Source organism: Chionomys nivalis, chromosome 9 (genome assembly GCF_950005125.1).
Source record: "Chionomys nivalis chromosome 9, mChiNiv1.1, whole genome shotgun sequence".
NCBI classification, from domain to species: Eukaryota; Metazoa; Chordata; class Mammalia; order Rodentia; family Cricetidae; genus Chionomys; species Chionomys nivalis.
This window is the reverse complement of record NC_080094.1, coordinates 53,028,680-53,054,594: the sequence shown is the minus strand read 5'-3', so window position 1 is coordinate 53,054,594 and position 25,915 is coordinate 53,028,680. Positions and strand designations below refer to the sequence as shown.

At 45.1% G+C, this 25,915-nt stretch overlaps 1 protein-coding gene across 5 annotated transcripts in view; it reads right to left on the bottom strand.

Moving 5' to 3' along the window:
• Positions 1 to 25,915, bottom strand: part of Frmd5 (FERM domain containing 5) — a 294,015-nt gene that overhangs the window by 41,204 nt on the left and 226,896 nt on the right. For all 5 annotated transcript variants that reach the window (XM_057781453.1, XM_057781455.1, XM_057781454.1 and 2 more), the window contains 3 exons: positions 11,036 to 11,140; positions 1,247 to 1,289; positions 704 to 782 (listed from right to left, as the gene is read on the bottom strand). In XM_057781453.1, the coding sequence (XP_057637436.1) occupies positions 704 to 782; positions 1,247 to 1,289; positions 11,036 to 11,140 (227 nt within the window). The remainder of the gene's footprint in view (positions 1 to 703; positions 783 to 1,246; positions 1,290 to 11,035; positions 11,141 to 25,915) is intronic.

Below are 25,915 nucleotides of genomic sequence, written 5' to 3'. Positions count from 1 at the left end.
TTCCTTCCTCAATGGTCCCACCTGCCACAGGTGAACATCAGGGTTCTGCTGATGACAAAATAAAGGACCCCAGCAGCACAGAACTTCTGAATCTTGTCATGAGTCTGGTTTAGATGCACAAAGCCCTGGGGAGTTGGGCCGATCCTATTCACGGACCCTCTTGCAGGGTGGCTACGGGCTAGAGACTTTTTCTCTTTCTCCAGGGGACGAGGGCTCACAGCACATCTGCCCCAGAACATGATTCCCACAATGAAGAGAACTTCAAGCATCTCCAACAGCATGCTAGGATCTACTCGCTTGGGTCCAGAGTCTCAATGTTTTCCACCCTGCCTTCCATGCCCCACCTTGGTATTTCCCACATGTATCCTTTGGGCCACTGCAGTCTCTTTCCAAGCCTGAAATCAAGCAGCAACATAGCCAGCTCCAAAACCATCAGCAGAGCCGTATCATAGGCAAGGGAAAGAAGGCCTTGAGCAATTAGTTACTCCAGATCCCTCCTAGAGTGAGCGATTCCAGACTCACAAGAGGGAGTTCCCGCTGCTCCACCTCCAGAGGCAGGGCGCAAGGGAAGTGGGAGGCAAGAACACACAGAAACAGGCTCTCTCTAGGAAGCACCCTCCAAAGAGACTCAGGCACATCCAAAGCCACAGTTTCCACCCTCCCCCACGGGCCACAGTGGCTGGGGGCCGCGTGCCAACCTCACCTGGTTATCTCTTCCTTCAGAGCAGCAGGGTCCGCAGGGTAGAACTTCACCCGGAAGCACATGGTGAACGGAGGCTGGGCTGCAGGAAAAGGTGCCTGTTAGGAGAGAACCTCTCAAGGAGACGACTGTGCTCCCCTCCTGGCATGCACAGGCCCCTGAACCATAAGGAAGAAAATCCCTTTGTGGGGGCTAGACAGAAGGTTCAGCATTGGGAGTGCTGGCTGAGGACCCAAGTTCAATTCCCAGCACCCACATGTTAGTTTGCAACCATCTGTAACTCCAGGTCCAGAGGACCTGATGTCTTCTTCTGGCCTTCTTCTTCTGGTACCAGGCACATATATGGTGCACATACATACAGAATATATACAAAGTCCATCCATACATATATACATTCATGTAGGCTAAACTAAAAGACCCTTTTGTGGATAGGGTCACCATATGTTAGAACAGTGGCAAATTATATATGCAGACTAAGTCTTACTATCTTTGGGGGTTTCCGCCCATCATCCCATGGTAAAGCTTAGATTCTTTATGAATACTCACATCTCAATTGCTTCACCACTGACTTTGTAAACTCCAACCAATGCTGAAACAGAGAACACAGACAAGACGACCCTCGTGAGAAGCGGGGTCACAGGAAAGCTCTCTTATCCGACTGAAATGGCGAGAAGAATGCAATCTGCCTGGAGGAAAAGCAACCCCAGAGCTTATGAAGAGAGGTTTGGAGAGGGAAGTGGTGTTCTGAAATAAGCATCCGTGATGGACCAGCTGTGAAGGGGAAAATCGTTCCTGCTTTAGGTGCCATTCCCAGGCTTCCCAAGACACCTCCCAAAGCAGGGTGCTGGAGCTTTGAGCCCTGTTCCTGGCAGGCCCACAGGCGGATACCTATACATGTATGTATAGTGGGCTTGGTCCTGTTCCTGGCAGGCCCACAGGCGGATACCTATACATGTATGTATAGTGGGCTTGGTCCTGTTCCTGGCAGGCCCACAGGCATGGGTGACTATGCATGCATATATAGTGGGCTTGGTCCTGTTCCTGGCAGGCCCACAGGCATTTCTCCCAGCTTCAGCTCATTGTAGATCAGTTTCTCAAGTCTCTGTGGGTACTTTATAAAATTCATTACTGATGATTGCTGCTTTGACATTAGGCAAGTAACTTGCTGGTTGATAGACAGAGAAAGATGCTATTATTTGGAAGTTGACTGCTGGGAGGTAGCTTAAAGATGCTAGCTGGAGCCGGGCGGTGGTGGCACACGCCTTTAATCCCAGCACTCGGGAGGCAGAGGCAGGCGGATCTCTGTAAGTTCGACGCCAGCCTGGTCTACAAGAGCTAGTTCCAGGACAGGAACCAAAAGAGCTATGGAGAAACCCTGTCTCGAAAAAAAAAAGATGCTAGCTGGAAGTTCCCTGAGGACAGGAACAGACTTGTTTACCAAATAATTATAGCACTGGGCAAAGTGTAGTTGTGGAATGGGCAAAGGGATGGGTTCCTCAGTGCCCTCTTTCCTGACTACTTCTGCTTAGTCTCAGCAGAGATCTTCTACAGGAAAGTAGCCCAGGTCGTGCAGACAGAATCTTGGCCTCCCTCTGTTCCCAGCTTTCACCTTCTGGGCCGGGCTGTGGGTCATGTAGTTAATGGGCCCACTAAGAGCTAGTTCTGTCAGCTCCACATGGTTAATCTGGGCTGACATTCTGCTCTCTTGCTTCCTGTGATCCAAGCTCCCAGGAGGCTGGCAACTTATTACAGCCACTCAGCATGGCTAAGAGGCCCTTCTCACATTACACGGCCCGCCGCAGCTCTGCTTCACAGAGAAGCTGAGGCAAGAGGGGCAATCGCACAGAAGCAGCTGGAGCCTGGAGCCATGCCTGCGAAGGTGCAGGAGGCCTGTCTGGTTCAGAGCATGATAGTCCTGCACAGGGAGGAGAACACAGCATACCTCAGGGATGCAGTAACAGGACACCCTACACTGACAGTGAGACAAGTAAAAGAACAGAGAAATGATAAGAAGTGGCTCGGACCTGTGGTCTGGAAGGGAAGATGAGCGAGTTACAAAGAGGCTCCTCTCCTTGGCAGTAGGGAGAGCCTGAGAGCTCAGGAATGGGCTCAAGTCGGAGAAAAGTTGTCACAGCTTGTGTGTGTGGGGGGCTTTAGGGATCCAGTGGAGAAAGCCCGAGATTGTCCCAGCAATATGGTGACAGCTTCTTGCAGAATGAGTCCCTGAACGAACAGCAAACTGATAATGTGAGGTGAGATCAGAGGGAGATAGATCCAAGGGGAACAATCTTCACACCCTGAGGCTTGGAAGGGCGCAAAAAAGGTCAGAAAAAGGGCAGAGGCTCAGGCTGAGTTGAAACAGCAGGGCACAGCATGAGGCAGCTCCTCCACAGGAGGATGGGGAGGAAAGAGCCCCAAGACACTCAATGAGCAAGCGGGAGGACTGAGGAGAGCTGTTGAGACCACCATGGAGCCCAGGGGAGGAGGTGTGCCTCACAATGCTGGGTACCTTTACCAGTTAGTGGATTTAGGTAACATCTTCACAGGCCGTTTAAGACTCCCAGGACCCCCAGGTCTCTGTAGTCCATGTTTCTTTCCTGAGGCACAGACTCACCCCACTCTTGGGCTACCATGTGATGTCAGCCTAACGCCTTGGAAACCACACAGTCTACAGAATCAGACAGCCCTCGTCACTTACCTTGGCTGGACAACCTGTCTTAATCTACTCGTCTGGAATCTCATCACTTGCCTTAAGGACTGCAGGGTAGAACATGCGTGGAACTCTTGGCTTAGCACCAGGTACACTTGGTGCTCAGGCTACACGAGCCTGCAGCTAAGCTTAGCATACAGCAGACTCTCCAGAAAGCCAAACATGTCTCCTCTTTCCCAATTGTCTTGTGTTTGTCCCTCCTCTAATCTTGGACCTCTCCACATACATTTTGTTTCTCCTCGAGTGCATCCTGACCTAACTGAAAAATGATCAACAGGACACATTTTGCCCTTTGACTTTATGTACCACAAGCTCTGGGGGAGATGAGGAGGTCTTGTTCTTGTTGTATATGCTCCCCTCTTTTTTTTTTTTTAAGGAGAGAAAGCTTAGCTCAAACAAACACTGTGTGTATGGTGCATGAGCACGCACACGTGTGTGTGTGTGTGTGTGTGTGTGTGTGAAACCCACTATTTCTAGAGAATGGGCACAAACAGCAGCGAGGACAGTTTTTTGCTATCCAGGCACTTTGTGGCCTCACACTAAGGTCCAGAGCTAAGGGCAGCATGTCAGAGAGCCAATCTCCAAACACTGATGTTACTCACAGCTCAGCCAGCCAGGGAGGGACGGAGTTAAGTACACTAAGAGTGGGGCCAGGGCTAGTCAGAGGAAACCTGCATGGTAGGTATCCTAGAGTCTTTTAGAAAACTCACATCTTTAGTACACATGACCTAGAGGACAAAGTGGCTCAGACAACCAAAGGACACGCAGTATTTGACTGTGGCACAGTGAAGGGCACAGCCACTCAGCACCCGTCATTCTGGGCAGTGCTGGGACACTGTGCCTTCTCGGTGTTCCAAGGCCCCTGGTAATAGCAGAGACAGTCCTGTTTGGAGCTGTGAAGGAAATCCTGGACCTAAGAAGCAGAATCCTACAGCATTTATGAATTTTTGTAGGATTTGCGATGATGCCTTTGGAGAGTGGCAGATGAGCTGGGTGGTGGGTGAGTGAGCAGGAGCATACAGCCTGCCTGGGGCTACACACTTTCCCACTTCCTAGCGACGACGGCAACTCGTGCAGCCTCCAGTCAGCAAAGGGGCAATGAATCAAAGCTGCAGAAACGCAGGTGTCTGCCGGCTGGGAAGGCGAAGGTGAGCATCAAGGCACCACAAATCATTAACGCGTTCCTTCAGCAAATGCTTACTGAATGCCAACTGCATTCTAAGCCCTGCAGCAGCTCCATGGGAGACAAAGATGGATGAGATGGAGTCTGCCTGCTCCCTCCTAGAACTTCAGCTTTTGTGGGAACAAAGGCCTTCATAACACAGTGCAAGAAGTGTACAAGGGGAGATACCAGAGGGCATAGGGCCCGGAGGGGAACATACAGCAGGGCCAGGGAAGACCTTAAGTAGGACAAGCTTTGGGGGTGGAGAGATGGTTCAGTGGTTATACGTGCTTGTTGCTCTTGTAGAGGACCCAGGTTTAGTTTCTAGCACCCCTGTCAGGAAGCTCACAACTTTCTGTAACTCCATCTCCAGGGAATCCAGCATGCTCTCTGGCTGTCGAGGGCATGGGCATACACATGACATGCACACACAGACGAACATACATACACATAAAATAAAAATACATCTTCAAAAAAGAAAAGGGGGGCTGGGCAATGGTGGCATACACCTGTAATCCCAGCACTTTGGAGGCAGAGGCATCTCTGTGAGTTTGAGGTCAGCCTGGTCTACAAAGTGAGTTCCAGGATAGTCAGAGTTGTTACCCAGAGAAACACTGCCTTTAAAAAAAAAAAAAAAAGGAAAAAAAGAAAAGAAAGAAAAAGGGGGTAATTAGGAGAAAACTATGGAATGTGGAAAAGGAGAAGCATGCCTTGGGCAGGGGCACTGAAGGCCTGAAGGCTGAAAAGGGAGATAGGGTTGTCGGAGTCGTAAAACCTGGCTATACAACAGAGGGAGAAGGTGGGCTGGGGAAGTGATGCTGGAGATGACGCAGGGGCAAGGAAATGGACGTGCTCCTGTCTGAGACACCCGTTAGGCTCAAACCATGGCAAGACTGCCTGAAATTCAGGGCAGCCCACTTACTGGAAAGGAAGCAAGAGATGCCCACTATGTGCACAGGGCTCCAGGACCCCAACACTAGCCTACCAGCTACATCTCTAGTGGGCATCCATGGGCAAATTGCTTAAGTTCTCGAGGCTGCCTTTCTGGTAACTGTGAAATGCCAGGTTTCCTCAGTTGAACTCTGGTTCAGGTGACTTTCGAGTTCAGTGCTATGCTGTGAAGTGATGTCACCAAATACAGGGGCTAGCTGGTCCCTGACTCCTGAGGCTAAACTTTGAATATGGGTCACACACAACCAAAGACTCCAGACCTATTAACTATCCCTGTGCTCCATTTGTGCTTTGAATTTTGACTTACCTATAGGGCCATATTATACAGGCCCATATTTCTACATTGTATGGTGGCTAGAATTTCAGGTCAGTTTTCACCTGCCACATTGGAGGTGGTCACCTAGCCTTTTGAGACAAACTGACGCCATTCTGAGCAAAGGGTCAGGATATGCTTAATGTCACTCTGCTCCTTTTTTGTAATTCTGGGAGATCGCCTGGAAAGAGATGTTAATTCAGTCTACGTGACAGAGCAGGCATAGACAGAAGACGTGACAGAGAGGGCATAGAAAGGTGTGGATGCGACCACAGTCATCCTCCTGGCTACCTAGGAAACAGAATGCTAATTAATTTCCTTCTCAGTTTATGTTTTGGTATAAAAGCTGTTTGGAGAATAAACATGGGTGAATTTTCAGGATGTGAACTCAGGATTTCATGAGGGATCTCTGAGAAACTCCCTCCCGATAAAGCTATGTGAGTTGTGTCTTTATTCTTCCCATGCCTCCCCTCTGGTCTGAGAAGTAATTTATGGTCCAGGCTGGTCCAGACCCTGGCATAATGGTGCCTGGATGTGGGACTGATTGGTGAACCCCCAAAACCATGGGAGAAGTGATCAGACGTCCGGAGGAGAATGTGAGAAAAAAATTGCACCACGGGTAGATACGTGAGTAATGAGCGCTCAAAAATAGAGAATAGAATTTAAAGAAGTATCGAGAAGAGGGAAATTTAAATCAGGAGTAAAAATGTGTAAATAATAAGTTATATATATATATACGATAAGGAAAGAGTATTCAGTTATGTATGTTGATAGCTAAGGGAAGTTAAAGTGGAGGAGAAACAAAGGCAGAGATATTTAGAATCTGTAAGCGTGATACGACTTTTATCACTGCTAAATGGGTAGGAAAGGTGAAGGAAATACAGCATTTGGCTCAAGAATTGTCTAAGTTACCACTGAGATTGAGGTGCCAGGTGCAGGCACCATAGCCAGCTGAATCTAACCCACCTGCGGGTGAAAGGCAAGCAGGAGACAGTAAGTTTGGAGAGCAAATTTAACTCCACACAGTCAGCAGCCCAGAGTTGGCCAAAGAACAGAGGAGAGGATTCAGAGGAATTCTCCTAACTTTATGATTACAAGTTAAAAAAGATAGTAAGAATCGGTGCAGCGACACCTGCCAGAGCTTGTGACGCACGCTACGTTCTCAAAGCAGCTACAATGGCAGACATAGAGAGCCTGTAAACATATCAGTCACTGATGGGACTTTTAAACTTAAAAAGCAGGGCCCGCACCACCCGGTCCCTAGTACCCAGAAAGACAAAGCCAAGCTGCGGACTGAGGGAGCACGTGTCCAGCCCCCCACCGCGTGTCCCTGCTTCAACTAGGAGCAGAGGCAAGTTTGCAAAAAAGTAGCCTCAGGGAACTGCAGTTTCAGGCCAGTAAAAGGTCTGTAAAAAATAAACAAGCAGGTTAAATATGCTTCTTTTTTACATTTCACAATTTTGCTTCTTTGTCAAAAATCTGTAGTTTGTAGATGTGTGGACTGATATCAGTACCTTTGGCCTTCTGTTTTTATGTCAGTATCATGCGGTTTTCCGTACTGTGGATCTGTAGTGAAGTTTAAAGTCAGGGATTGTAATGCATTCAGAAGTTCCTTGATTGTACAGGATTGTAGGATTGTTCAGGCTATCCTGAGTTTTGTTTCCCTTATGAAGTTGAGGGTTGTTCTTTCGAGGTTTGTAAAGAATTTTTCTATAATTTTAATTTGCTTTGAATCTGCAGATTGCTTTTGGTAGCTATTTATAAAGGGTGATGTTTCTCTGATTTCTATCTCAACTCATTTATCATATGCGTAGAAGAGATGCATTTAGTCTGTTTTCAGATTCTGGCTATGACAAAAGAATTCTGCTATGAACATAGTTGAGCACATGTCCTTATGGTATGGTTGGGCATCTTTTGTGGATTGCTGAGTTTTAAGGTAGGTTGTTGCCTAATTTTCTGAGAAATTGCCACACTAGAATCCAAAGTGGTTGTGCCAATTTGCACTCCCACCAGCATTGGAGGAGTTTCTTTCTTTACTCCACATTCTCTTCAGCATAAATTATCAGCAGTATTTTTAAACTTGGTCATTTTTACAAGGATAAGATGGAATCTCAGAGTTGTTTAGATTTGCATTTCTCTAATGGCCAAGGATGTTGAGTAATTTTTAGGTGTCTTTCAGTCATTTTAAGTTCATCTGTTGAGAGTTTTCAGTTTAGGTCTGTACCATATCCCATAATAGGCTGATATTATGTCTTGTTGACTATGTCCTTTGCTATACAGAAGCCCCTCAGTTTTATGAAATCTCATTTATTGTTTCTCTCAATGTCCACGCCACTGAGACTGTAACTGAGATGCACCAGTGCATTCAGGTGTACTTCTAACTTTTTCTTCTGTGAGGTTCAATGTGGTTGGTTTTATGTTGCGGTCTTTGATTCATTTGGATTTCAGTTTTGTGCATAGAGATGAGTATGGAACTGTTTTCATTCTTCTACATGTTGAAATCTAATTAGGCCAGCATCATTAGTTGACTATGCTTTCCTTTTTCCATTTTCCTATCAGTTAGGCAGACTTGCAACTTAAGAGGAGGATAGTTTACAAACTTCTAATTAGATATACATTGGCTAAAGCCTTAATTAAAATATTCTTATTGGGAGATCTTGAGCCACTAAGTAAAATTCTTAAAGGGAGCAACGAGCCAATTTCCAATAGAGAGCTTATAGGAGCTGCCAAACAGGCACTCAAGCAGGTGGATTATAGATCAGCAGGTAGAGTATATAATCTGCAAGTACATTATATTAATTTTGATTAAGCCTTAGCAAACATGTATATTAAATACAAAACTTATCCTACAGCAGTTTTATAGAAAAACAGAATGGTTTTTATGACTACACCTTCTCATTTTGCCAGTTAAGATATTAAACTCTTAATTTAAAGCAGCAGCTTGTCTAATACAGAAGAGCAGGATGGAGTCTAGGAGATGTTTTAGCAGAGAACTGACTATGATCAATGTTTCTTTTACTAAGCAATAGATTAATTAATAAGTTTAAGATAGTGATTCTTAGACAATTGTACTTGCTCAATTTAAAGGCCAGAGTAATAATTTTTCCTAGCTGATTGTTGCTGCTGTTTGCACAACTATATTTAGCTAATGTTATAGCTAAAGATCCCTGGAAAGATGTTATGCTAAAATTTTACAAAAGACTCTTCCAATGGAAGAACTGCATATATGGTTAATAATGAAAAATTGTGGAGTGTGCCATGGCTCCTCGAAAACAACTTAAAAGGATAAAAGTTGCAGACAGATCTGACCTGGTGACACCAAGGTGACCTTTACTAAGGCAAGGTGAAAAGGCCCTTGCAATAAATTATAAAAAAACCCGGCTTATATTAATTTGGGGTCAAGGATGTGTTTGTGCTTTTTTCACAGAAAAAAATAGAGCTGGATGAGATGACTGCATGCACAGTAAAGGAGTGCAGACCTGATGACATCGTAGCTGATAAAGCCCCTTAGAGGAGTCAGAAGGAAAGGAGGAGAGGAGCCCGTGGTCCAGTCTTTCCTGCCCCCTCAGAGAGAAGTCACTGATCATGGGATCTCCACTCTGTACTTCAGGGTACCATGCTGCTCTGAGGGACAGATGCTGAGCTGCTTCCAGACACTGGGGACACACAGATCCGGAGGCCCTGCTGTGTGATGACTACAGTTTTCTGCAGTCTGAATCCTGTTTGTTTTGGAGCTGAGATGCAGAATGAACATCTGACTGTTTTAATCTCTGGGACACAGAACTCACCTTCATTAAAATATTGGACCTGAGAACTAAGACCTAAGCTTTCCCCTTAGGGAAAGAAAGACTCAAAATAAGGAATGACTGAAACCCCTCTTCACTTAAGAAGGGGGCAGCCTAAGGGTTTAACTGCTGCTCAGAGACTGGAACTGGTACTTGATAGCAGCAATGTCACTGGACTCTCACCCATCAACAAAGCTTTTCCTGTCTTTTGATTAATATGGATTTAAAAAAATTGTGATATGTTAAATTATGGATTTATCGTTAATTCCCATTATAGAATTATGGCATTGACCTAATAACGTTTGTAACTGCTTATAAGATGTTGAGGAAAGTTTGTCGTGCCCTATAAATGTTTGGATTTAATTGTGGATTTATTGTTAATAGTGGTATTGACCTGATAATGTTTGTAACTGCTTATAAGATGTTGAGAAAGGTTTGACATGCCCTGTAAATGTTTAGGTTTAATGTATATGTTAAGAATTTTAGATTTTGGTACAATTTAAAATTTAAGACATGCTCTAGACCAGCTGAAGAAACATTTTCAGCCAGGCAAGCTTCCTCTCCTTTAAATAGAAGACTACAGTCTTTAGGAACATGATTATTCATAAAACATTATGATTTCTCCTGACAAGAAAGCATGGCTCCAAGACAAGAGCCCAAAAGTATTTCTCTCCCTTAATCTCTTTCCTTTGCAGAGATCAGTAGTCAGTGATGGGTTTGAAGCTTCTCCTCCCCAGGTGCCTAAGACAGGAGCTCGTATAAAAGATACCTGGTTTCTGAAGGTGGGTAAATTTGGGTAAATGGAGAAGTCTTTGCCTAAGATAGACATAATCATCTGTTCTGTTGCAGAAGCACAGATTTTATTAAAATTAATAAGAGAGTGGATTGTAGGGCCATATTATACAGGCCCATATTTCTACATTATGGTGACCAGAATTTCAGGCCACAGTTTTCACCTGCCACATAGGAGGTGGTCACCTGGCCTTTCGAGACAAACTGACGCCATCCTAAACAAAGGGTCAGGATATGCTAATGTCATTCTGCTCCTTTTTTGTAATTCTGGAGATGGCCTGGAAAGAGATGTTATTTCAGTCTACGTGACAGAGCAGGCATAGACAGGAAGACATGACAGAGAGGGCATAGAAAGGTGTGGACATGACCACAGTCATCCTCCTGGCTACCTAGGAAACAGAATGCTAATGAATTTTCCCCTCAGTTTATGTTTTGGTATAAAAACTGTTTGGAGAATAAACATGGGTGAATTTTCAGGATGTGAACTCAGGATTTCATGAGGGATCTCTGAGAAACTCCCTCCCGATAAAGCTATGTGAGTTGTGTCTTTATTCTTCCCACGCCTCCCCTCTGGTCTGAAAAGTAATTTATGGTCCGGGCTGGTCCAGACCCTGACACTTACCCGCTGCTTATCTGGGTCCACAAAACGAATCCCAAAGTAGTCTTTCTCAAGCAGGTTCAGGTGGTGGCAAAGGAGGTCAAACAGGTACTGGCCTTTGGCATCTCTCTGCAAAGAAAGAAAACTCCATTGAGAAATGCATACTCTTGAGGGTGACTTGTGCCTGTGTAGCATAAGGTGTGTGCATGTGTGTGCACAATATGCATTTGTGTGCAACTCTTTAGAGTGAACTGTGTGTATGTATGTGTGTGTGTGCATGTATGTATGAGTACATCTGTGTATTGTGTGTGTGTACATGCACACATGGAATCTGAAGCTCACTGACTTGGCCAGACTAGGTGGACAGCAACCTTATAGCACTGTGATAGCTCGCTTTTGATTTTGTTTTTATGATTATAAGGATGATTTATGAACTGCATGTGGATATGAAGGTAGTGTACACCCATAAGTGTCTTGCACAGTGTGATGTTTCACATATTCTCTGGCATTTGGAGGCTTTTAGCACCTGGGACAAAGTCAACAACTTTCTACCACAGAGATATCAGAATTCTTGAATTCATCCACTGTTTTTCGTCCCCATTGCCAAATTCCATAGGTCAAACCACAGCTGTCCTGCAGCTGGAATACTTCCTGAGCCTTCCAGTGCATTCTCTTTTCACTCTTGCCCTCCCTGCTCAGCCCTTCTTCACACAGTAACCAGAGTGATCATGACTTAGGTATCGGGCCTTGTTTGCTGAATAAGATAAGCACAGACTAAGCTGCTCAAATGTACAAAAGAATATGCTATAAAGTTGGTTTCTATCCCCTCCGAACCCCCATGGTCTTCCTAGGATCAGCCTACAAATAGACTGTTATGTAAAAGTCTATACATAAGTACATCTATAAGTATGGATATTGCCTCTTTTTAGTTATATATAATGCATACCCTTCCCTCATATATATATATATATGTATATATATACACATATATACGTGTGTGTGTGTGTGTGTGTGTGTGTGTGTATACCATGGCGAATGTGTGGAGGTCAGAGGACAACTTCCAGGAGTCAGCTCTCTTCCCGCCACATGAGCCCAGGGGCTGAAACTTGGCTTAGTGGCAGGTCCCCTTATCTGCTGAGCAATTTTGCTGGCCCTTAAAATACATTTATAACACATTTTTTTCTAGTACTGGGAATCCAGGGGCTCATACGTGCTCTTTTGCCCTGGACTTCATGCTACACCTTAATTATATATTCGATTTCTTGGCTTTTTTGGGTCTTCTCCTGGAGCTATTTTGCAAACCCTTCTATAGTAGTCCACACAGACTACTATATATCTCAGAGTTTTCAACCACTGTAAGCAGTCTAATGAACCTAATGTCATCCACCCAGGTCACATTAATGGAGATTCTTCCTAATCTATTACAAACAGTGTGGCAGTGATCTTTAGTTACACTACTCACTTCTGCTTAACACACTCAGTGTCTTCCCAACTCCAGAATAAAGGCCTAAGCCTGGCCAGGGCTGTAATGTCCTGAATAGCCTAGTTCTTGCTTCTTTCTGAACCCACCTACCACGGACCGGCTCAGGGGAGCCACTCAGACCGTGGGAGAAGCAGGGTCCTGGTAACAGGAAGGCACAAGTTCGGCGAATGACAGACAGACACAACACACAAGAGAGTGGTTGGAATCTGCTGTGATTTTACTGAATTCATGTTTTCATTATATAGTATTCAAACAAAGAACAAATCAGAAGGTCATGTGTCGACTGGCCCGCCTGCACCAACCAAGGTAGGCGCTTTGTTTACGAACTACCCAACCTGCACGGAGATCTGATCTCGGCACCAGGAGAGACAGCAGGGCGGTGAGTTTGTGACCAGTGGCGGCGGAAGCAGCCCTGGACAGGGAACTCTGAAGTTCCTCATCCCCTCCCTATACTCCCCGGGCTCCCTGCAGGGGCTCTACCCCCCCATACTGCCTCTCTCTTCTTGTCCCACCCAGCTTGCATCCAGAACCCTTCTTCCTTCTGTCCCCTTTCCTCTTTGGGCACATAACACCATCCAGCTCAGTCTGTCTGGCGCTGGGGGCAAACCCTCAGGGCAAGTAGGCAGGCGAGACCTCCTTTGTCTCACTGGCCCGCCTGCACCAACCAAGGTAGGCGCTTTGTTTACGAACTACCCAACCTGCACGGAGATCTGATCTCGGCACCAGGAGAGACAGCAGGGCGGTGAGTTTGTGACCAGTGGCGGCGGAAGCAGCCCTGGACAGGGAACTCTGAAGTCCCTCATCCCCCTCCCTATACTCCCCGGGCTCCCTGCAGGGGCTCTACCCCCCCATACTGCCTCTCTCTTCTTGTCCCACCCAGCTTGCATCCAGAACCCTTCTTCCTTCTGTCCCCTTTCCTCTTTGGACACATAACACCATCCAGCTCAGTCTGTCTGGCGCTGGGGGCAAATCCTCAGGGCAAGTAGGCAGGCGAGACCTCCTTTGTCTCACTGGCCTGCCTGCAACAAGCAAGGAGAGACATCACTATAACACCAGGAGACTAGCACTGCAGAGAGCCATCACTTGGAAGGTACATCAGTAGGCAAGGAGACCTGATCCGGTAAAAGAAGATCCAGAGGGGAGCATTCAGAGAAAGAGATGGGCAGGCGCCAATGCAAGAATTCACCTAACAATCTGAAAAACTATATGAAACCACCAGAACCCAGCGACCTCCCAACAGGTGGACATGAACACCTTAATCATGAAGAAGTAGATAAAATTGACTTTATGAAAGTGATTGACGCCCTTAAACAACATGTAAAAAATGCCCTTATAGAAATGGATGAGAAGTATAACAGAAAGTTTGAAGAATTGAGTAAATCAGTGAATGATACCCTAGGAAACCAAGGAAAAACAATCAAACAGATAATGGAAACAGTTCAAGACTTAAAACCTGAAATGGAGGCAAAGAAGAAAACACAAACAGAAGGTCAGCTGGACAGGGAAAATCTAGGTAAACGAATAGAGACTACAGAAGCAAGCATAACCAACAGAATACAAGAGATAGAAGAAAGAATCTCAGATTCTGAGGATACCATAGAGAAAATAAACACGCTGATCAAAGAAAACAGCAAGGCCAACAAATTCTCATCACAAAACATTCAGGAAATATGGGACACAATAAAAAGACCAAACCTAAGAATAATAGGAATAGAAGAAGGAGAAGAAGCGCAGCTCAACGGTCCAGAAAATATATTTAATAAAATTATAGAAGAAAACTTTCCCAACCTAAAGAAAGATATACCTATGAAGATTCAAGAAGCATACAGAACACCGAATAGGCTGGATCAAAAAAAAACATCCTCTCGCCATATAATAATCAAAACACAAAGCATACAGAATAAAGAAAGAATACTAAGAGCAGCAAAGGAAAAAGGCCAAGTTACTTATAAAGGTAAACCTATCAGACTTACACCTGACTTCTCTATGGAAACCATGAAAGCCAGAAGGTCCTGGATAGATGTACTGCAGAAACTAAGAGACCATGGATGCAAGCCCAGACTACTATACCCAGCCAAGCTTTCGTTCACTATAAATGGAGAAAACAAAATTTTCCAGGATAAAAACAAATTTAAACAATACGTAGCCACAAATCCAGCCTTACAGAAAGTAATAGAAGGAAAATCACTAACCAAGGAGTCCAACAATGACCACAATATCTCAGACAACTAGAGACCCTTCACCAGCGCAACACAAAGAAGGGGAACACACAAAATTTCCAACTTAAAAAATGACCGGAGTTAACAACCACTGGTCATTAATATCACTTAATGTCAATGGACTCAACTCTCCTATAAAAAGGCACAGACTAAGAGATTGGATACGAAAACAGGATCCAACATTCTGCTGTTTACAAGAAACACACCTCAACCACAAAGACAGGCACCTACTCAGAATAAAGGGTTGGGATAAGGCTTATCAAGTAAATGGACCTAAGAAACAAGCAGGGGTGGCCATACTAATTTCTAACAAAGTTGACTTCAAACTTAAATCAATCAGGAGAGATGGAGAGGGACATTTTCTACTCATAACAGGAACAATTCATCAGGATGAAGTCTCAATCCTGAATATCTATGCCCCTAATATAAAAGCACCCACGTACGTAAAAGAAACATTGTTAAAACTCAAGGCAGCCATCAAACCGCACACATTAATAGTAGGAGACTTTAATACTCCTCTCTCACCAATGGACAGGTCAAGTAGACAGAAACCTAACAGAGAAATAAGAGAATTAATGGAGGTAATGAATCAAATGGACTTAACAGACATCTATAGAATATTCCACCCAAATAGGAAAGAATATACCTTCTTCTCTGCAGCTCATGGAACCTTCTCAAAAATCGACCACATACTCGGTAACAAAGCAAACATCCACAGTTACAAAAAAATATTAATAACCACCTGTATCTTATCAGATCACCATGGATTAAAGCTAGAATTCTGCAACAATGCTACCCCCAGAAAGCCTACAAACTCATGGAAACTGAATAGTCAACTACTGAACCATTCCTGGATTAAGGAAGAAATAAAGAAAGAAATTAAACTCTTCCTTGAAGACAATGAAAATAAAGAAACAACATACTCAAACCTATGGGACACTATGAAAGCAGTTCTGAGAGGAAAGTTCATAGCACTAACTGCCCACTTAAAGAAAACAGAGAAAGCACACATTGGAGACTTAACAGCCCACCTGAAAGCTCTAGAAAAAAAAGAAGCAGACTCACCTAGAAGGGGTAGAAGACTGGAAATAATCAAACTGAGGGCTGAAATCAACAAAATAGAGACACAGAAAACAATTGAAAGAATCAATGAATCAAAAAGCTGGTTCCTGGAGAAAATCAACAAGATTGATAAACCCCTATCCAAACTAATCAAACGGCAGAGAGAGAATTTGCAAATTAATAAGATCAGAAATGAAAAGGGAGACATAACCACAGACACAGAGGAAATTCAGAGAATCATTAGATCTTACTACAAAGGCCTGTATGCCACAAAACTGGAAAATGTAAAAGAAATGGACGCTTTTTTAGATAAATACCATTTACCAAAGTTAAACCAGGACCAGGTGAACAACCTAAATAGACCGGTTAGTCGTGAAGAATTAGAAGCTGTTATCAAAAACCTCCCTTCCAAAAAAAGTCCAGGACCAGATGGTTTCAATGCAGAATTCTACCAGAACTTCCAAGAAGACCTAATACCTATTCTCCTTAATGTATTTCACAATATAGAAACAGAAGAGTCATTGCCAAATTCCTTTTATGAAGCTACAGTAACTCTGATACCAAAACCACACAAAGACACAACCAAGAAAGAGAATTACAGGCCAATCTCACTCATGAACATCGACGCAAAAATCCTCAACAAAATTCTGGCAAACCGAATCCAAGAACACATTAGAAAAATTATCCATTATGATCAAGTAGGCTTCATACCAGAGATGCAGGGCTGGTTTAACATACGCAAATCTATCAATGTAATCCATCATATAAATAAACTGAAAGAAAAAAACCATATGATCGTTTCATTAGATGCTGAAAAAGCATTTGACAAAATTCAACATCCCTTTATGATAAAAGTCTTGGAGAGATTAGGGATACAAGGGTCATACCTAAATATAATTAAAGCTATATACAGCAAGCCGACAGCTAATATCAAATTAAATGGAGAGAAACTTAAAGCCATCCCACTAAAATCAGGAACACGCCAAGGCTGTCCACTCTCTCCATACCTCTTCAATATAGTTCTCGAAGTTTTAGCAATAGCAATAAGACAACATAAGGGGATAAAGGGGATTCAAATTGGAAAGGAAGAAGTTAAACTTGCATTATTTGCAGATGATATGATAGTGTACATGAGCGACCCCAAAAACTCCTCCAAAGAACTCCTACAGCTGATAAACGCCTTTAGTAATGTGGCAGGATACAAGATCAACTCCAAAAAATCAGTCGCCCTCTTATACACAAAGGATCTGGAAGCAGAGAGAGAAATAAGAGAATCATCACCTTTCACGATAGCCACAAACAGCATAAAATATCTTGGGGTAACTCTAACCAAGGAAGTGAAAGATCTATTTGACAAAAACTTTAAGGCATTGAAGAAAGAAATTGAAGAGGATACCAGAAAATGGAAGGATCTCCCTTGCTCTTGGATTGGGAGAATCAACATAGTAAAAATGGCAATTCTACCAAGGGCAATTTATAGATTCAATGCAATCCCCATTAAAATCCCATCAAAATTCTTCACAGATCTTGAAAGGACAATAATCAACTTTATATGGAGAAACAAAAAACCCAGGATAGCCAAAACAATCTTATACAATAAAGGAACTTCTGGAGGCATTACCATCCCTGACTTCAAACTCTATTACAGAGCTACAGTAATGAAAACAGCGTGGTACTGGCATAAAAACAGAGAAGTCGACCAATGGAATCGTATAGAAGACCCGGATTTTAACCCACAAACCTATGAACAACTGATTTTTGATAAAGGAGCTAAAAGTATACAATGGAAGAAAGAAAGCATCTTCAACAAATGGTGCTGGCACAATTGGATGTCAACCTGTAGAAGAATGAAAATAGACCCATATCTATCACCATGCACAAAACTCAAGTCCAAATGGATCAAAGACCTCAATATCAATCTGAACACACTGAACCTGATAGAAGAGAAAATGGGAAGTACCCTACAACATATGGGCACTGGAGATCGCTTCCTATGTATAACCCCAGCAGCACAGACATTAAGGACAACATTGAATAAATGGGACCTCCTGAAACTGAGAAGCTTCTGTAAAGCAAAGGACACTGTCATTAAGACAAAAAGGCAGCCTACTGACTGGGAGAAGATCTTCACCAACCCCGCAACAGACAAAGGTCTGATCTCCAAAATATATAAAGAACTCAAGAAACTAGACTTTAAAAGGATAATTAACCCAATTAAAAAATGGGGCACTGAACTGAACAGAGAATTCTCAACAGAAGAAGTTAAAATGGCCAAAAGATACTTAAGGTCATGCTCAACCTCCTTAGCGATCAGAGAAATGCAAATCAAAACAACTTTGAGATATCATCTTACACCTGTCAGAATGGCTAAAATCAAAAACACCAAGGATAGCCTTTGCTGGAGAGGTTGTGGAGAAAGGGGTACCCTCATCCATTGCTGGTGGGACTGCAAACTTGTGCAACCACTTTGGAAATCAGTGTGGCGGTTTCTCAGAAAAATTGGGATCAACCTACCCCTGGACCCAGCAATACCACTCTTGGGAATATACCCAAGAGATGCCCTATCATATGACAAAAGCATTTGTCCAACTATGTTCATAGCAGCATTATTTGTAATAGCCAGAACCTGGAAGCAACCTAGATGCCCTTCAATGGAAGAATGGATGAAGAAAGTGTGGAATATATACACATTAGAGTACTACTCTGCGGTAAAAAACAATGACTTCTCGAATTTTGCATGCAAATGGATGGAAATAGAAAATACGATCCTTAGTGAGGTAACCCAGACCCAAAAAGAAGAACATGGGATGTACTCACTCATAATTGGTTTCTAGCCATGGATAGGGGCCACTGAGTCTATAATTTGTGATCCTAAAGAAGCTAAACAAGAGGGTAAACCCAAGGGAAAACATATAGATATCCTCCCAGCTATGGGAAATAGTCATGACTGATGGGCAAAAAATTGGAATCTTGGGGGTGGGGTGGGATGGGGATGAGGGGTGATGGGGAGAGAAAAGTGTGAAGGAGAGGATGAGGGGAACTGGGGGAATCGGGGTGAATGGGGATAAAGAAAGGTTGGATAGGGGAGCAGGGAAACTCATACCTTAGGTAAGGGAGCCACCTAAGGGGTGACAAGAGACTTGAACTTGGAATGGCTACCAGATGCCCAGGGCAATGTCCCCAGTTAGTTCATTGGGGCACCTGAGGATAGGGAACCTGAAATGAACCTATCCTATAATCTTACTGATGAATATCTTGCATATCGCCATAGAACCTTCATCTAGCGATGGATGGAGATAGAGCCAGAGACCCACACTGGAGCACCGGACTGAGCTCCCAAGGTTATAATGAGGAGCAGAAGGAGAGAGAACATGAACAAGGAAGTCAGGACCATGAGGGGTGCACCCAACCACTGAGACAGTGGGGCCGATCTATTGGGAGCTCACCAAGGTCAGCTGGACTGCTACTGAAAAAAACATGGGATAAAACCGGACTCTCGGAATGTGGCGGACAATGAGAGCTGACGAGAGGCCAAGGAGAATGGCACAGGAACTTTCATCTGGCGATGGATCGAGAGAGAGACAGAGACCCAATTTGGATCAACCGTCTGAGCTCTTAAGGTCCAAATGAAGAGCAGAAGGAGGGAGAACATGAGCAAGGAAATCAGGACCACGAGGCGTGCACCCACCCACAGTGACAGTGGAACTGATCTATTGGGAGCTCTCCAAGGCCAGCTGGACTGGGACTGAATAAGCATGGGTTGAAACTGGACTCTCTGAACATGGCGGACAATGAAGGCTGATGAGAAGCCAAGGACAATGGCACTAGGTTTCGATCCTAATACATGAACTGGCTTTGTGGGAGCTTAGCCTGTTTTGATGCTCACCTTCCTGGGCCTGGATGGAAGTGGGAGGACCTTGGTCTTCCTGTAGGGCAGGGAATTTGGACTGCTCTTCAGTAGCGAGAGGGAGGGGGAATGGACTGGGGGGAGGAGAAGAGGAGTGGGGATAGGGGAGGGGAGAGGGGGGAGGGGGCAATGTGTGGGAGGAGGGGAGGGAAATGGGAAACGGGGAGCAGTTGGAAATTTTAATTAAAAAAGAATAAAAAAAAATATATAATAAAAAAAAAAAAAAAAAAAGAAGGTCATGTGTCATTGGTTGGCACAGTATGAAAGCTTCTTTTAGTCACATCAGTGATACTTAAGAAAAGTACATTATCAGGAACAGGTGTTAGACATAAAGCATCCTTAGAAGAGGAAATCTTGTCCTTGGGATGTAAACCTCAGGCAAGTGGTTTCATCTTATGAATAGAAAGTTTCTGTCTCATTATCGCTATCATGGCCCTTCCTCTTCCTAACCCTTTATTTCATCTAGTGACCAAATCAGTTCTCTGCACCTGTTGAGATATACTTTTTAGTACCTTCTTATGCAGCAGACATCATGGGGGTTGGGATCTAGCAAGCCTATCTATAAAGTTCAAAGTATAATATAACAGTCTTTGTCTACCAACGTTAACCCATCTATTCCTTTGCTCATCATACACTCTGTGTATGACAAAGGTTCTGCTGTAGTCTATACATTCCCATACTGTGCTTCCTTATCCCAGAGCTGTTCCTGAAGAGAATGATCCTTGTCTTGTATATATAAAGACTATCATTATTATGAAAGAGATTGTGCAAAGCTCATAATCCGTATAGCCAGGTACTCGAGAAACCTGTTTATGCCTCAGTGGTGGCTAATACCAGGCTGTCTGCCCTTGACCTCCAGGAAGTCTAGTCCCATAGGACACGTAGCTCCCGTCCGGCATAATGACATATGTCATGTCACACAGACGACACTGGAGTTGGTGTGGCACCTACCAAATCTCTCTCCACCCCACTCCAGCAACAGCCTTCCCGCTCCCGAGCAGACTGAAGTTCTTTTGTTCCAGCGCCTTTGCATTCCTGCCTGGGACACAATTCTTGTAGCCCTGTTTGCCCTGCCATTCTGAGGTCCTGGTGCCAAAGCACCCCTGCAAAGGGCCTTAGAATGGCTGCTGCCCGAACTCTGCACCTTGCTTTCCTATTTATGTCCCTCATGACGCCCACAGTACTCCGTTATCTTGCTGACTTCTTCCCTTCTTTCTCTCTCGCCTGCTTCTTTTGAGCAGCCTTCCCCAGAACTCAGCACAAGGTCTTAGGCAAGATGGGTAGGGCTTCATCGTATCTGTTGAATAAACTACACAATAAAGAGAAGGTAGCCTGGCTGAAAGGTTACATAAAATATAACTCAGACCTTCTACTTCCCAGGCTTGTCTGGGTACCCTCGGCAAGCCAGGAGGAGCATGACTTATGGGCCACTGTAAGTCATATCTGGAGCCCTGCAAAGCTTCTGTCTTTGCAACTGTCCCAAGCTGCTCTGCAGCTCACCTCAGATGCTCTTTGGTACATTGACCAATTGCCAATATCTTACAAGTGCCAAAGACCTTAACCGGTGACATGGCCTGGTCCACGGGCAATCAGAGAAGGGCCTGGTCCTGCTCCAACAACAGGTACATTATTAAGATTTTCACGCAAGGCTCATTCTTCACCTCCTCTCTTCCGCTGGCTTACCCTACACTATAGAAGATCTAGGGCGGGGTGCTACGTCTTCCAGCAAAGGTCTTAAGGAGTTTATTCTTGCCGAAGCTGAAAGATGAGTACCTGGCAGCTTAAAGGAGGAAGCGATATGGAGGTGCCCCCCCCACTGCCCTTCTACTGACAGATGCTCCCTCTTACAACATATTCTTGAAGCAGGAGCTTCCATCCTACACTCTGGTCTCCCAGCAGAAACAGAACAGAGGCCAAGAGTCACCCTGAGACTTCTGGGTGGCGGGTCACAAGCCAAGTCCTTAAAAGGACGCCACCAGTGGCAATCGTCTCTTGGGGCAGGGTCTGTCCACTCCTTCTTTGTTGCTGTGGAATATGGGCTTACTATCCTAATTAGGGTCCTCTGGGGATGAGGTGGGGGAAAAATGTGTTCAACTCAGCCTGTGCAGCAAGGCCTACGCTACTATTTCCCTCGGGGCAGCTGGAATGGAAGAGAAGCCCCTGGCAGGGTGTGGTGTTTTCGTCCTCTACCAACGTTATTCGCGCCACGGTAGTTACTGCCTGGTGAGCAGCTAGCCTGAATTCTAGTGGCCGAAAAAGCTCATTTCCAACCACACTGAAACCTGTGTTAGGGAAAAGTGGGAGACAAATGCTACGTCACTGCTTACCCAGGAGAAACAGGTAGCTGTGCTAAGAGGTGATTGCTGTTCAGTCGCAAAGCCGGAGCTCCAAGCCGGAGCCTGTTTAGCTTCAGGACAAGGAAGCCCAGGCAGAGTGCTCAAGCCCGTCCCCAGCTCCCCCGGAGGGTAGTCTCTTCTCAAAGATGTTACTGGGTCATAGTAACTTAATAAACACTCATTCAGAAGTAACTCTGTATTTTATGAATCATAACAGCACACACATATTGAAATCAATGGTGCATGTAAGTGAAGGCTTTTATTCTCTGTGTGTGGTGCACAGGACGATCCGTGAGCCTCCGAGCACCCGTCCCCACAGACAGCCGAGGATGGGAACTCGGATGGTTTTGCTCCTCGGCATGCCTGATTCTGGGTCTCTGTTTTGACTATTCTTTCACAAGGGAACAGAGGCAGCAAGGAGAAAGGAAGCCTGGGCCAGTGACCCAAACCACTTAAGGTTAATTGCATTTTCTGCCTCGTAATAAACAGCCTCGGGCAGAAGGGCACTTCACTGTAACCAATCGTGGATGGCGTCAGACATGGTGCACCGCGGTAGGGAAGCAGCATGTTGACAGCCCCAATCATGAACCTCCACTTTCTCCATCCTGAAGTCCAAACTAAAGGAGGCTTCGTGAGGATGAATAACCATGACTTTCTCCATTCTGGGCCCCATGGGGTTAAATGAGAACCTTTATGGGCTCTCAGAGAAGGGAGGGAGAAGGCATTGGTGAGATGGAGGGGAGGGGTGGAGAAAGATGGAGGGGAGGGGTGGAGTAAGATGGAGGGAGAAGGGGGGAGTAAGATGGAGGGGAGGGGTGGAGTACGATGGAGGGAGAAGGGGGGGGTAAGATGGAGGGGTTATGGAAAGAGGACCCTGTGATTCCAAAGTATCAGAGTCCAGGCATGGGGACACGGCACATGAACACTAAAGAGCCTCATGGAAAAGGCAAGACAGGAACAAGTTGTTCTTCAAGGCCTGGATGGGAAAGGACAGGTACCAGGGGTGGGACAGCTTTTGGCCACTATTCCAGCTTACATTTAAACTTTCTGCAGACTGAGGGTTCTCCAGTTTCCTGGCCAGTGTCAGGGTCTGTGTGTCTGGGGTCTGTGCACGGACACTGTGTGAAGGGTTTGTATGTCACAGAGGAACCAACACATTAGCTCGCCTTCGCAGGATGAGACACGTGAGTGGAGCAAAGTGTGACAGTTCCTGGTGCATTTTCTGCTTTCTGCCCCGGAGAACCACACTGTGTCCAGCCCAGCTATCTGCAGCAAAGCGAGTTTGAGGTCATACATGCTGATAGCAGAGCCGCAGCTTTCCTAACCTTGGCACCCGCTAAATTCTTGTACATTTTCTTTGAAGTGGGGAACTCTTGCTGAGCTCTGGACCCAGGAGCTCACTTTTCTGCTTTGCTATTAACCAACAAAACCTGTCCAGGAATTTCTGAGGCTGCAGCTAGAAGAGCAGCTGGTTTACCAGGAAGTTCAAGCCAGGGGAGTGCCAGTGAGTGTCATCTGCCAGTCATACTGTCTCACATGGGCTGCCATGGGATATCATGAGTTCAGAGGGAGGGAAGATCGGTGCTTCTTTAGATATTGTTCTCACTTACCCTTAATACACACAGAAGCCCCTTTGCCTCACCCACCACTATACGTGAAAACACCAAGAGCTGGGGTGATTCTCACTATGGCACACTGATCTAGGTAGGTTCATATGCTAGGTTCGTGCCGCGGAAACGTTGGCAATCCTTGCTCAGGTCAGAGAACTACCTGAGGTCACAGACACATATGTGCATGCAGAGCCCGAAAACCCCGTTTAACTCATTGCGCGTTTGCTATGAGCTTGGCCATGAGAGAGCAAAGACTGCAGGTGTCACCAAACCCAATTCACAGGACGGGCTTGCCCTGAGCCCACTCTGCTGTAGCAGGGAGTCTGTTCCAGAACACGTATCCTGGTCTCTGGACTCTGGTTTCTAGGAGGTGAAGATGGAAGTGGGCCCAGCCCTCTGCCTCCCGCCTACATCGGACTCCTCAAGGCTTCCCAGTTCTACTGCTGTCTTAGCATTGCTTCCCGTCTCTCCTTGCTTTCCCTACCTGGTTCCCGGGAGAGGATTCAATTACCCCGCTTTGGGGGAAAGAGCAGGACAGGTCCACAGCAGGAAGCCAGCTCTGTGAGTTCAACAGTGGGCAAGCACTGGATGAAGCCCAGGTGATGTAAGGAGAGGAAGCATGTTGGATAAGTCATTTTCCCTCCGTGTCTCTGTTTTCCATGGCCTAAATAATCTCATGTCCCATGAACACACCTAGAGCCTTTGATTCTGTTAGGTGATAACAGTTATCATATTCTATGTTTATCTACTTTAAAAAGGCTTGTTTTAAAATTAATTTTAATTAATTGATTTTTTTTGGAGTTAGGGTTTTATGCAATCCAGGCTTGTCTCAAATTCCCTTTATAGCAGAAACTGGACTCAAACTCCTGATTGCCTTCACCTCCAGTCATGAGATATCACACTTGAGTAACTTTACCAATGTAGATGTTTGAGATATTTGTTACTAGGTTATGTAATTGAGAAGAAAAAACAAAACCTCAGGGCCATTGCTCAAAGTAAACAGAAAGAACAATTAAGCAAAGTTTACTTAAGTCTAGAAACTGCCTCTATAGCAGGCCCAAGGCTGTGAGCACTATTATGTGGTGCTCCTATCCTGCAGGGGGTCTAATAATTTCACGTGACAGATACTAGTCACGACAGTACAAGGCACAAGAGGTGTCTCCTGTCCATAAATAACTCTTGAGCCTGGCCGCGTATCTCCTAATATGCACTAGAGGAGGGGGCAGGATGACTCGGTCTTCGGAGCTCCAGGTTTACCCATGACTCAGCCTTCACAGAGAGAGGAGCCTGGCTGGGCAGCGGGGTGAGTGCAAGAGCCCCTGCCCAGCAAGGTCACTGGCACATTCATGTCATCTCTGCAACTTCCAGTAAGCCTACAAACTCTGTGACACCAGTCTGCTCAGGCCTGCCCAGCAAGCCCGGATGAGATGTCACCACTGACGATGTCTGCCACTGCCTGCTGCCAACTGAACATGACATTACGTCAAGGCCATAGAGCGACTGGAGACCGCTGGGGAAATGCTCAACTGTTGGGTTCTGAGGGCTTCCTCGAGCAAGGCTCTAAGTGACCACAGGCTTATACAGGTACAGGGTTTTGAAATCTGCAAAAGTTACTTGGGGAAAGTGAACTTCTCTTTGGTCTCATGACACTCAGGGTACCACGGTCCTGTTACCTGTCACAGTCAGCGCTGCACACCTGCACTGTGACCTGTCACAGTCAGCACTGCACACCTGCACTGTGACCTGTCACAGTGAGCATTGCACACCTGCAATGTTACCTGTCACAGATCAGGTTTCTTTGGAAAGAGATTCTGAGACTGAGTTTACCTTGAAAGAAGTATTCTTGGGATCAATGTCCATAGAAGGGAGAGAAAGGATGCTAGGGGACCAGAGAGATGCTAAGTTGCTGTATAACCTTTCTGCTGACCTGGCTGTTACCTTGGAGAGCTTGGTCCTGGGGTGGCCCTTTGGTTGTTTTGCATTAAGTCAAGATAACAGGCCTTTTACGTATTCTCCTTGAGCAGTCACTGGGGGATTGTGGGTGAAACAAAGTTTATCATGTCACGTATCCCAAAAAACCTAAATTGTCACTACCTTATCTTAGGACACAAACATGTAAAACATTCTGTAGGTATTATTATTGTGTAAGCATTATTTTTAATGCTAATAATTTCACAAGGGAGGTTTCTATTAATTCCATTTTATAAAGGGGAAACTGAGGCTTAGCAAAGTAAAATACCTGGGAGTTTACAACCAGTATGTGGGGCTCAAATCTAAGCTTGCACTG